This window comes from Zootoca vivipara, chromosome 5, assembly GCF_963506605.1.
Source record: "Zootoca vivipara chromosome 5, rZooViv1.1, whole genome shotgun sequence".
In the NCBI taxonomy this organism is placed as follows: Eukaryota; Metazoa; Chordata; class Lepidosauria; order Squamata; family Lacertidae; genus Zootoca; species Zootoca vivipara.
Genome location: NC_083280.1, coordinates 6,514,555 through 6,526,874, shown reverse-complemented (window position 1 = coordinate 6,526,874; position 12,320 = coordinate 6,514,555). Strand labels below are relative to the sequence as shown.

The window sequence follows — 12,320 nt, the reverse complement described above, 5'->3', positions numbered from 1 at the left end:
ATTAATTTCAGCTTCCTTTCATTGTAAACTAAATTAACACTCAATTAAACATTTTGAATTTACTGTGCTAATTGCAGCCTTCCCTGGCCATTGTCATTATAAACCATTAAGAAAGTTCCTTAGTTTAAAAAACAGTTTAACACACTTTGCCTACTTAATAAAATTGGGGTGAGACAATTGCACAATTCACAGACAATGTATTAGACTCAAACAACAGCAAGTCATGCCACCTCTACAATTCATCATCTTCCATCAATTATATATATATATATACACAGTGGTACCTCGGTTTATGAACACAATTGGTTCCGGAAGTCTGTTCATAAACTGAAGCGTTCATAAACTGAAGCAAACTTTCCCATTGAAAGTAATGGAAAGTGGATTAATCTGTTCCAGACGGTCCACGGAGTACTTAAACTGAAGCGTTCATAAACTGAAGCGAACTTTCCCATTGAAAGTAATGGAAAGTGAATTAATCCGTTCCAGATGGGTCCGCGGCGTTCGTAAGCCGAAAATTCGTAAACCAAGGTTCCAGTGTGTGTGTGTGTGTGTGTGTGTGTATACACCAGGAGGATGCAAACTAGGCACTGACTCTTTGCACCGTGGCTGCTAAATATTTGTATTCCCAAGCAATCCCTACCCAGTTTACAGGATGCCAGTGAATGCTTCTCTCTCAGCTTCCAAAACTGAACCCCTCTTCTGCTGTGAGTCCCAGGAAGTTGCCGCAACCCACAGATTGTCTCAGGCAGAGGTGGATAACAAACCAACCTGAGTTAGCCTCATTTTCTGCTATCACATACCCTTTGCACGTGCGAAGATCTCCACAAGCTCAATGGCCTCTTCTTCTATTTGGTGCTCCATGCCTTTCTTCCCCAGCCCCAGCTTCCGCATAGTAACCACGCTGAACCGTCTCTGCTGCTTCCAGGTGTGACCATTTGAAAGCACAATACCTAAAGAAGAAGAAGAAGAGTTTGGATTTGATATCCCGCTTTATCACTACCCGAAGGAGTCTCAAAGCGGCTAACAATCTTCTTTCCCTTCCTCCCCCAAAACAAACACTCTGTGAGGTGGGTGGGGCTGAGAGACTTCAGAGAAGTGTGACTAGCCCAAGGTCACCCAGCAACTGCATGTGGAGGAGCGGAGACGTGAACCCGGTTCCCCAGATTAAGAGTCTACTGCTCTTAACCACTACACCACACTGGCTCTCGAAAAAGCCATCACAGACCAGTAAGAAATTATTGCTTACAAAATTAATACATCAGCAGCCTAGAAAACACCAGTGCAGTTCATGCCTAGGCGTTAAAGAACCTAAGAACAGGAAGACTGGCGCAGAATCATCTTATTCCTTGTAGAGTGTTAGATCTCTGATGTGGTGACTGTTTCAGAAAATGCATATGAGAAACAAGACTTTCATCATCACTCCCTCTATTAACCAAACTCAAGTGCTGAGTGCCAACAGGGTTGGAGCCAAAATGAGGCCAACAGCAGGGAGGTATCAGCCTGCTCAGTGGGGTCCTAAGGTTTGCAGAATACCTGGGGCCATCAAGAATCAGAGAAAATTAGTGCATGCAAAAACTGCTCTTAAAAGAATTCTTTACATAGGAAATACTAAGGCTGCATTCAGAAGTGGGTTTATTGCTTTAGTGCATTCGTTTTACTGGTTACAATGCTAGTACCTCTAGCTTCTTCTTTTTTTCCACTGCAGTACCAGTTTCATTGTGGAACTGCGGCTCTTTAATCAATATGCACAGACTGGGAGTGAGTCACTGCCCCAAAACTTTGCAGGTACTGTACAAACAGCACTGAAAGAAGAGCTTCTTTGTGGCCACCCCAAAACCATCAAGAGCACAAACCATCATGAATGCACAAAGAAATTATTTTTAGAGGGGCCCACCCTGCTCCCTTTCCGAATAGTGCATGTCCTGTTACTTCCTGCTGAAATCCTGTAACTTTCCATTATGCAAATGTTCTGGGTGGAGGGTTGTCCAGCTTTCGTTGGATAATGCAGTAACACTGGGAAAGCAGAACAACTAATAAAGCGGTGTGGGTGGTCCAGTATAAATCCACTACTATTCTTGCATCCACTACTATTCTTGCATCCACTACTATTCTTGCTTTTTGAGATGCTGTCTAGGTTTGTCATTGCTTTTGCTTCTTGGGAGAAAAGCAATGACAAACCTAGACAGCATCTTAAAAAGCAGAGACATGACCTTGCCAACAAAGGTCTGTATAGTTAAAGCTATGGTTTTCCCAGTAGTGAGGTATGGAAGTGAGAGCTGGACCATAAAGAAGGCTGATCGCCGAAGAATTTATGCTTTTGAATTATGGTGCTGGGGGAGACTCTTGAGAGTCCCATGGACTGCAAGAAGATCAAATCTATCCATTCTGAAGGAAATCAGCCCTGAGTGCTCACTGGAAGGACAGATCATGAAGCTGAGGCTCCAATACTTTGGCCACCTCATAAGAAGAGAAGACTCCCTGATGCTGGGAAAGATGGAGGGCACAAGGAGAAGGGGACGACAGAGGACGAGATGGTTGGACAGTGTTCTCGAAGCTACGAACATGAGTTTGACCAAACTGCGGGAGGCAGTGCAAGACAGGAGTGCCTGGCGTGCTATGGTCCATGGGGTCACGAAGAGTCGGACACGACTGAACGACTAAACAACAACATTCTTGCATCAATGACATGTTGCAGAAGAAGACACCCATAGGGAGAAAGTCCCATATGGAAGGGTCCTTTGTTTCTTTCACTGGATAAAAGGCTAGTAAAACCTCCTACTCAAACCAAGAACTTACCCCTATCTTTTGCTGCACTTTTAAGGAACGGCGTTTCTGGGCGGTCAGCAAAATCATCTGAATGGTTGACCAGGCCTTCCTTGACAGCTTTGTAGCCGGACAGTATGACTGCAGGTATAGGCCCAATCCATACAGTGCAAATGTTCCCATATTGCTTTGCCAGCTGCCATTCAGATTAAAAAGGGAAAGAGATAAGAGATTAGTTATAATTAGGTTATTTTTGAAGCTTCAAGTACTGGCTTGTAGGGGCCCTGTGCATTTTGATTTGCATCATCCCTCGGGAAATGTTGGAATGGTAAGATGTGTAAGAGAAATGAATGCTGCAGCCCAGCTGGATGTTACCAGGAATGGATAGAACATGATCTAGGCTGCAGGTTGTGTTTCTTTTGAATCTTTTGTGGTTTCAGTTTTGCAGTGTAAGCCGTCTGGGCAAGTGTCACTTGCAATTCAGGGCTCTAGCCAGTCAGCCAGGACCACTATAACAGGGTGCTTCATAACATTCCACTTCCTAATTGGTTTTCCACCTCCTCCCACCAGCAGGCTGTCCCCCAAAAAACTTCTCAGCCCTCAATTTGATATTTTGGGGTGTGTTTCCCCCGCATAGCCTCATGAATTTTCTAAAGGGTTTTTTTTGTGCACTTCTGCAAACCCTAGGATTTCCTTGAGCCTGCAGAACCACTGTCTGGTTCATGGGTGGTGCCAATTTTGGATATACAATAAAAGAAGCCATACTGGTTGGGAGGGGGTGCTGCAGTGTTAGGTGAAGCTCTTGGAGCAATTTCAAGAGCAGTCGCACGTAAAGCACATTGTGGTTGTCACTACTTGAGGACAGAACATTATAGATCTCTGCCTTGAGACAGTAGCTTTCTAATAATAATAATAATAATAATAATAATAATAATAATAATACCTACGGGACCGCCTCTACTGGTATGCCCTGTGGAGGACCTTAAGGTCCACAAACAACAATATTCTGGAGATCCCGAGCCATAAGGTGGCTAGATTGGCCTCTACTAGGGCCAGGGCCTTTTCAGTATTGGCCCCAACTTGGTGGAACGCTCTTTCACAGGAGACCAGGGCCCTGCGGGATTTGTCATCTTTCTGCAGGGCCTGCGAGACAGAGCTTTTCCGCCTGGCCTTTGGGTTGGACTTAGTCTGACCCCTGTGTTTTTCCTCCCTCATGGCTTGGATTTATGGATTACTTAAAATGAGGCTGCATTTTAAATTTTAATACTGTATTTCAATCTGTATTTTAATTAATTGCTTTTTATGTTTTATTGTAATTTTATTGGTGTGAGCCGCCCTGAGCCTGGTTTTGACTGGGGAGGGCGGGGTATAAATAAAAATTATTATTATTATTATTATTATTATTATTATTATTATTATTATTCTCTGCCTTGAGACAGTAGCTTTCTAAGAAGGTGACATATCGAATTAAGATGATAAAGGGTATTTCTGCAGTTAGCACATGGCCTTAAATAACTTTTTTGCACCTGCTCAGACAGGCTTCCCTTCAACCACAAGTATCTCACCTACTCCCAAAGAGTCAGGTCTCTCTCTCAAAGGCAAGAGGTTGGTGATCTGGTATTTGTTCCACTGAGGTCTCTTTATTTGTTTCCACATCCATCAATGGGTGGAATATCACAAACTTTGATGTGAGATAATGAATATGGCCATCCATGCAAACAGTTATTTCATAATTAGTGTTTTTTTAAAAAAAAAGAAAGATCATTTTTGTTGGTGATGTGACCAAGCAGAAGAGAATTATTGACTAACTGGCTGGAATTAAAAAATCCTGAAAAACTAATTGGATTGGGATCGTTGTAACTAAATTTTTGATAGGATACACACTAACCTTAAAATGATCAAAATAAAAAAATTCCTTCAGTAGCACCTTAAAGACCAACTAAGATGATTAACTAAAACTACTTAAAATGATCAGTAGTTTTGTTGGAGAGATGACCATAAATATATTGTTTCAAGGATTTCTTCTCCACATAAATTCTTAAAAGACCCATAGATCAAGCGATCCCAAATATGGTCCATGGACCACCATGAGTCCACAAGCTGCATTAAGATGCTCCACAGCATGTCTGTAGATTTGAATATTCATTTTGATTTCTTATTTGTATTCCTTCTTTTATTCTTACACTGTGCATTTTATTGCATTACGATTTTAATCTTAAGGAATTAAAATTGTAATACATCAAAATTCAATATGTAAGGAATTAAAGAAGCAACCAAAAAACAAAACAAAAAACAATTTAAACAATGCAGCATCTAACACAGCACATTGCAATTGCCACAGCCCTAGATTTCACAGGTGAATCATTATCCACAGTTCTCAAATAAAGGAAATAATTTGCAATGCCTTTTCGCTCTTCTTGTTTCTCAGCTGACAAAATATTTTGAAAGAAGTACCTTCATGAAAGTATCCAGGGAGAGTGTGACCCCAAACCGCCACATGCCTCCGATGATGGGAAGTCGAAAGGGGCCAGGAGGGTAGCGCTTGCGGGACCAGGGCAGTTTCATCAAGCCCAGAATCTTACGCGGAACCAGAGTAATCAGAGATGCCGATGCTCGCACCATGTTCCTGTCTTCCTTTCTTCCAGGCAGAGCCGGGTGAGAGGAATCCCCATTCTCTGAAGGCATTTTGCGTTCATCAGAGACATCGCCACCTCTCTCAATTTCCCGGCTAGCACCTATTTATGTACTCCACTTTTTAAAGACAAAGTGGACTCATCTCTCTAACTAACTAGCATTTATCATAATTATCTATTTATAGCACACCCTCATGACTGTAACTGTTATCATGATGGCTAATTGTTTTATCCCCATTATATTATAGTCTGGGTTTCCTATGCAGTGAATCAAAATGTTTCTATCCTATGACAGCCTTTGGGTCTTGGTTTTGTTTTGTAATGATTCTTGCTAGTCTCCTTTCCTCTACTGTTCTGTTATGGATTCTGTTACGCCAATAGTTATTTTTATAGTATTTGTTCATTTTATTCGAATTTTGTTTTTGCTTCTCTTCTTGTAAACAGAAACCTGAGATACATCAGGGTTGTATTTAACTAACCTTTAAGTGGGATGAGCTGCTTGGCCCATATTAAACCTAGGTCTTGCATTTTATTGTTGTCGTTGTCGTTGTTTCTGTGACATACGTTATTAGATTAACTTCAATATAAAGAACCAGAACCATTCGTGGGCATTTTGTCCTCCTGTCCACTTCTCTCTCTCCAATAGCTCTATGGCTCAGGCAAGTTTATCCCAGCATAAACATGCTGTCACAAAGAAGGGCAAATTATCCATTTCATTTTCTCATTTTTCCATTCTTCAGTTCAGTCCCCCAAATTTCTGCCTCTGTTCTTTCTTGAAAAAAATTAAATCCTCGGGAAAATTCACCAGCACTTTCCTGCAATTTTCTCCCAATATACCACATCTTTGTAATTTATGCCCAATATGCATTTTTTTTGGCATGCTTATGCATGCTTCACCATTGCATGTGCATCTTTCTGAAACATCCTCATCCCTTATCACAACATATATATTGTTTAAATGTATCCAGTTTGCCATTTGATTAACCAAGGAAAGGGGCCCTAAGAATTTCCTCTTTTGGAAGTGCCTCGGGTCACAAGCAGCATTTGTTAATTTTGGAATCGCTGGTATATATCCAAACACTTTACTCAGCCACTGAGCTACGACTCAAGTATTTGCCTGAGTTTCCTTCCACCTCTGAGCCACCTACAGTTTTGCTGCAAGTAACAGACTAATGATATTATCTTTATAGCTAAACTGTCCCACCTGTTTCCATCCACTGTTGGGCAATGCGAAACGGGGGTTCAGCAGCATGACAAAGATCCTTTAAGTGCTGAGTTGTTATTTCATTTTGCCCGCTACCTTCCTATTTCCAAAACTTTTTAATGGGCCATAAGAGCCCTGCTGGCGGGACCATACCTAGGGGTCGGGCATTTGGGCGCTCGCTCCAACTTGCTTGTCTCATGCACAACTAAACATGGTAGGTACTTAGGAAGTTGAGGCCACCCTCCCCTCCATAGCCGGCTGATTGACGCTCCAGGCTAGCCAATAGTGGAGCAGCCTTTTCAAAGGGCAGAGAGAGAAAGAGCAGGGTCCCACCACTGAGTTTGAGTAATGAGTGTTGTGTTGTGTTGTGTTGTGTTGTGTTGTGTTGCATTTGTAAGATGAAAGAAGTGGCCAGGCATTTGGGGAAGGGGGCTTTCTTTGTTTCGGTCCACTGCCTTTTATTTTTTTACTTACTTACTTACTTAATTAATTTGTTGCTGTTGTTGTTTAGTCATTTAGTCGTGTCCGACTCTTCGTGACCCCATGGACCAGAGCACGCCAGGCACTCCTGTCTTCCACTGCCTCCCGCAGTTTGGTCAAACTCATGTTTGTAGCTTCAATTAATTAATATACCACCCTATACCCAGAGGTCTAGGGGCAGTTCATGGAACAAAATCAAAGTATAAAACTACAAAATTTATAATCAAAATAAAAACAACAACCCAATAACCCCACCCCAAAAGAAAACAACATTTTAAAAGGACATAGGATGTCAATCAAATCAACCGAAGGCCTGGTTAAAAATGAATGTTTTTGCTTGGCGCCCAAAGGTGTATAATGAAGGCACCAGGCGAACTTCTATTATTAGCATGTTGTCTCAGAAGCAGCAGCTCTGGTGCCTGTGAATGCGAGTGGATCACTGATCAGGTGTCCTCTATTAATCCTGCCAATTAATTGTTTTTGAAAGATGCTTTCCCCTCCCCCCCCCCGCGACCTTTGTCACACACAGAACTAAATGCATATTTTATGATGGCACATGCCACCTACAATTATTAGAATTGTTACAAGTCAGTATTTTTTTCAGCACCCCTCTGTTGCAGACCAACCTTATTACCCCTTATATTACAAATGCAGGGGGAGGAAGCAGAGACTGGCAGAATTGCTAGGACTTACGGTAGTGACTTTCCTCTAGGCAAATGCTGAAACTACAAATGGTGACCCACTCAGGGAAGCCATTCTAGTCTGTTTAAAGAGGCAGGACTAGGTTGGCCCAAGACTCTGGGAGAAGACTAGGGGGTCTCCAAACAATCTTGGATTCTTTGGGAGACTACATTACTGTTAAAGTGATATAAGAGTGCTTTAAATCAGTGTTTCTCAACCACTGTTCCGCGGCACACTAGTGTGCCGCGAGATGTTGCCTGGTGTGCCGTGGGAGAATTACTTTATATATAGTCAATATAGGCACAGAGTTAATTTTTTAAACATTTTCTAATGGTGGTGTGCCTCGTGATTTTTTTCATGAAACAAGTGTGCCTTTGCCCAAAAAAGGTTGAGAAACACTGCTTTAAATGATGCTTTAATTAAGATTCCTGCATTGCAGGGGGTTGGACTAAATGACCCCCAGGGTCCCTTCCAACTCTACAATTCTGTGATTCTATAAATGCTATAAAAAAAAACCAACCCTAATCTGTGACAAGAAAAGCTGTAACCCTAGTTGTTGGGTGAACGTGTCTGACTATGGTGTGTGTGTGTGTGTGAGAGAGAGAGAGAGAGAGAGAGAGAGAGAGTGAATGAATTAGCATTAGCAGTTATATGGAAAGGGATGTTGGAGGGGAGGCAAAGCTCTGTTAGGGAGAGAAACAGAATTTGTTGCTATCTCCAGCTCTTTCTTTCTTTGGCCAGATTTCTACATTTACCTTTCTTCTGATAGGCAGAAATTCAGCAGGTGGAGAGGATGTGAGTCATTGCAATTAAAGTGCATTGCTAACTTAGATCCATAAATTTCATTGGGTTTACTCTAGTATGACCAACATTGGAATTGCTTTGGATTGCTTTGAAGTCATTTCATTCTGCACCAGTTAAAGTAATTTTAGCCCTCCCCCCATTTCACACACACACACCCCTGGACTTGTCCCATATTTTGTCCGACCTAAGGTGGCAACCCTACTTGCATCCAATTTCTGGACAGGTTTTTTAGCCTACTAAGAGGCTTCAAATGTCAATTGCAAATGGGGGCTTATGTGGAGGTGTATTTCAAAATACACCAGCACTCTCTTACAAAGGAAGGTCAAATCCAAAGCTCGTATGTAGAAAAATACACTTTTAAATCAATATGCCAAGATGTGTCATGCAACATCCACATTTTTCCATTTAACAATAAATTGCTTGGCAGTGTATAGGTTCCCATTACATCCAGGTAGTCTCTGTAAACAATTGTTGCAAGCCTATACATTTGCAAATTAAGCCAGCAGTCCTTTCTGAAGCTAGCAATTAGCATATGACTAGGTCCCTAGGTAGTGGCGGAGCAGATTCTGAGGCCCCTTGAGTCAGTTTTAGATTCCTCCTGGAAGATGTCATGTTCTTAGAGTCATTGTTAACAACATAAAACAACTTGGGTGTTCTGCTGCATAACAATTAGGTACAATTAGCATCGAATCCAGAGACACTGGCATGACATATAGGAATGGCATACTTCCTTTTCAAAAATTGTTATCAATATGCAAGATCTTCTGCAGGAGGTGCTCCACTTTTCCAGGTCCATTGCACAAGAATTGCGTAAGAAAAACACCTGAGCTGCACAGCAAACACAGATGAGCAGGCAAAAGGACAATGCCTTAATTGCGCGCTGACATTTTAACATATGCACAGCATTGCTAAATTTCGAGGAGATTCCACCTCACTCTCCAATTATTCATCCAAACATAAAAAGAGAATGTTTTAGTAAAAGGGACTTAAGGCACAATTTCATAGTCCTTTGTGCAACAGCAGGTAGCTCCTTAGATGAAGGCTCCCTCGCTGTGTAGACAGTTTGCTCTGAGTAACTTCTAGGATAGATTAACATGAAGCAAACTGAAAAGTGTATTTCATAAGCATAACCAACTTTGCCATAAAGGTAAAGGTAAAGGGACCCCTGACCGTTAGGTCCAGTTGTGGATGACTCTGGGGTTGCGGCGCTTATCTCGCTTTACTGGCCGAGGGAGCCAGTGTACATCTTCCGGGTCATGTGGCCAGCATGACTAGGCCACTTCTGGTGAACTACAGCAGCGCACGGAAACGCCGTTTACCTTCCCGCCGGAGTGGTACCTATTTATCTACTTGCACTTTGACGTGCTTTTGAATTATGTGAAGCTTCAAGCTCAACTTAATTTAGGTTCAATCCCTGGCATCTCTAGGTAGGATTGGAAGAGACCCCTGCCTGAAACCTTGGAAAGCAGCTGCCATTCACTAGAGACGATTCTGAGCTGGATGCAGCAATTGTCTAATTTGGTATATACTAATAGACTGGTTGGACGCAGAGGAATGGCCCAAGGAACCAGCTGGGGAACCCGCAAAGGAAGAAGGCTCAGAGCCAGGGTGGGACACCAGTTGGAGAAGAGGGAGAAAACTGCGAGGAGGATGTTTCAGAAACTGAAGAGGTAACAGGGCTTAATGAATAGGGGGCAGTCTGTGGCAGAAAACAGTCCAGACTCAGAGGCAGAAGCTGAAGCAGAAGTGGAGGGGGGCTAAGAGACAGAGATGGGTCTAGCTGGCAAAGAGTCACAGGTGTCTTCCTCTCCTGCTGTAACAAACTCCCCCACCCTTTTCTCCCAGAACCAGGGGAGACATGAAGAGGGGGAGAAGTTAGCTTCATGCAGGCGCAGTCTCAGATGAACTCCAACTTGTTTGGTGTGGTGTCCTGCTGGCTCGCTCCTAACACAAGCTAGTGATGATCCAAAGTAGCTGCTTTCTCCCCAAACAGCTACACAACCAAGAAAGCATCTCAATCCAGCCTGAGACAGAAACAAAAACTATCATAGTCTTTGCTAGCTATGCTCTCCCCTCCCCTGTATGTCTTTCACTTACTCCCACTTTAGATTTTTGAGTCCAAAAAGACTTCATCCCAGATGATTGATGCAAACTAAGGCCGCTGGGGGAAGTCTTTTTGGTCAATGAAATCTCACCAAACTTCCTGTCCAATACAAATTACAACAAAGCCAGCACCTCCTCTCCTTCACACACACACACACCCCTTCTGGCTATAAGCCAACACCAGCACCCCAATGGGTTGGGCCAGCTGCCCTACTGAGAAATGAATGGGCAAGGAAACTGCCCTCTAGGGTTGGCCTGTAAATCTAATTAAGCCACCTCCACCCATATCTACACTATTCTACGCATCCACAGACTCTTTCCTAACCTGTGGCCAAATTGTGTACTGTGTCACAAAAGGCTAGCAGTACATAGTAGTAGAGACGGCAGACAGAAATGTTCATTGTGTGTCTCACACAAGAAGAGAAGAGCAACAGGAAACGTCACCCATACAACTAAGTCCAGTGCCACCTTGTGGCTAAACTATATAATTACATTATCCACACACACTACAAACCTCCCTTCTATTTCTTCTCTCACTGGCACCCTGAGCTGGGCGTAGCAACTGCATCAGGAGACAAAACTGCTCATAAGGCTAATTCATAAATTAATGGTCCATTATTCCAACTGGCCACTTACTCCTCCCCAGCCCAGGGCTGACTGTAGCTCTTGCACACTCCAAACCTCCACCTTGCAGCCAGGCCAAAGTTTATTTTGCAGGACAACAAGTCTCAGGTCTTTTGGACAGCTCAGGTTTTGTGAACTGCTTAGAGCTTTTATTGACAGATAAGTGGTATACGAATAAAATAGGGGCTAGGAAAAGGCCTCCATAGCTCTATTTCTCAGCAGCCTGCCCCATAGAGGCTGCAAACACCACCTAGAGGAATGAAGTAAAACATTGTTTTTTATGTATTCAGCACACCTTTCTGAGACAGCCTGCAGCATTGATATTTCACATTATGTATGCATGGTTTTTTTAATCTATAAAATAATTTATGCACTGCCATTTATATACTGCAATATCAGAGTGAAGCAGAAAAAACACACCACTAAAAACAGTACAAACTGGTAAAATGACTAGCCAAGCAAGCAAGCCTCATACAGCTGCAGTGGCATAGCGTGGGTTGCCAGTGCCTGGGGCCAAGCGGAGGCAAGGGGTGGGAGGGAAGGAAACAGATGGAGTACGCATGTACATTCAGCTGCCTAACAGCATCAATGTCACCAAGAAGATCACAGCCACAGAGATAAGAAAAGAAGGGTCATTCTGTTGTCCAAAGAGGTCATTTCCTAGTTCTCATGGAAAGCATTTTTGCTTTTGTTTCTTCATTGCTTGCTGCAGTGTCGCAACACCATATTTCAGGAGTGGCCTTCTCCTTTAAAAAGGAAAATAAAAACTTTATGTGGGTTCTAATACTGTATATAGAGAGATAATATATATACAAAGCTGCAACTTGCCCGCGCGCGCCAATTTTTTTTTTTTTTGCCCTCCCCACCTCTTCTTCTTTCTCCGCCTTCTCTTTTTCCCTCCCAAGAATACCCTGTGTGTCGTCAGTCTCGCGCGCACCGGAAAAGGTGGCTGGCTGGGGCGCAGTTGGCGCGAGATAGGAAAGTGCTTTTTGGAGTCCCGGGCGGGCGCGAGCTGCAGTAGCAGCAGC

The 12,320-nt window shown here is 42.9% G+C and overlaps 1 protein-coding gene across 1 annotated transcript in view; it reads right to left on the bottom strand.

Annotated features, from left to right (window-relative positions):
* Positions 1-5,407, bottom strand: part of LOC118093867 (cytochrome P450 2J5-like) — a 47,402-nt gene extending 41,995 nt beyond the window's left edge. Inside the window, exons 1-3 of the mRNA XM_035133647.2 lie at positions 5,218-5,407; positions 2,797-2,959; positions 801-950 (exon numbers count right to left, since the gene is read on the bottom strand). Coding sequence (XP_034989538.2) covers positions 801-950; positions 2,797-2,959; positions 5,218-5,385 — 481 coding nt within the window. The 5' untranslated portion in view covers positions 5,386-5,407. The remainder of the gene's footprint in view (positions 1-800; positions 951-2,796; positions 2,960-5,217) is intronic.
* Positions 5,408-12,320: the final 6,913 nt, after the last annotated feature.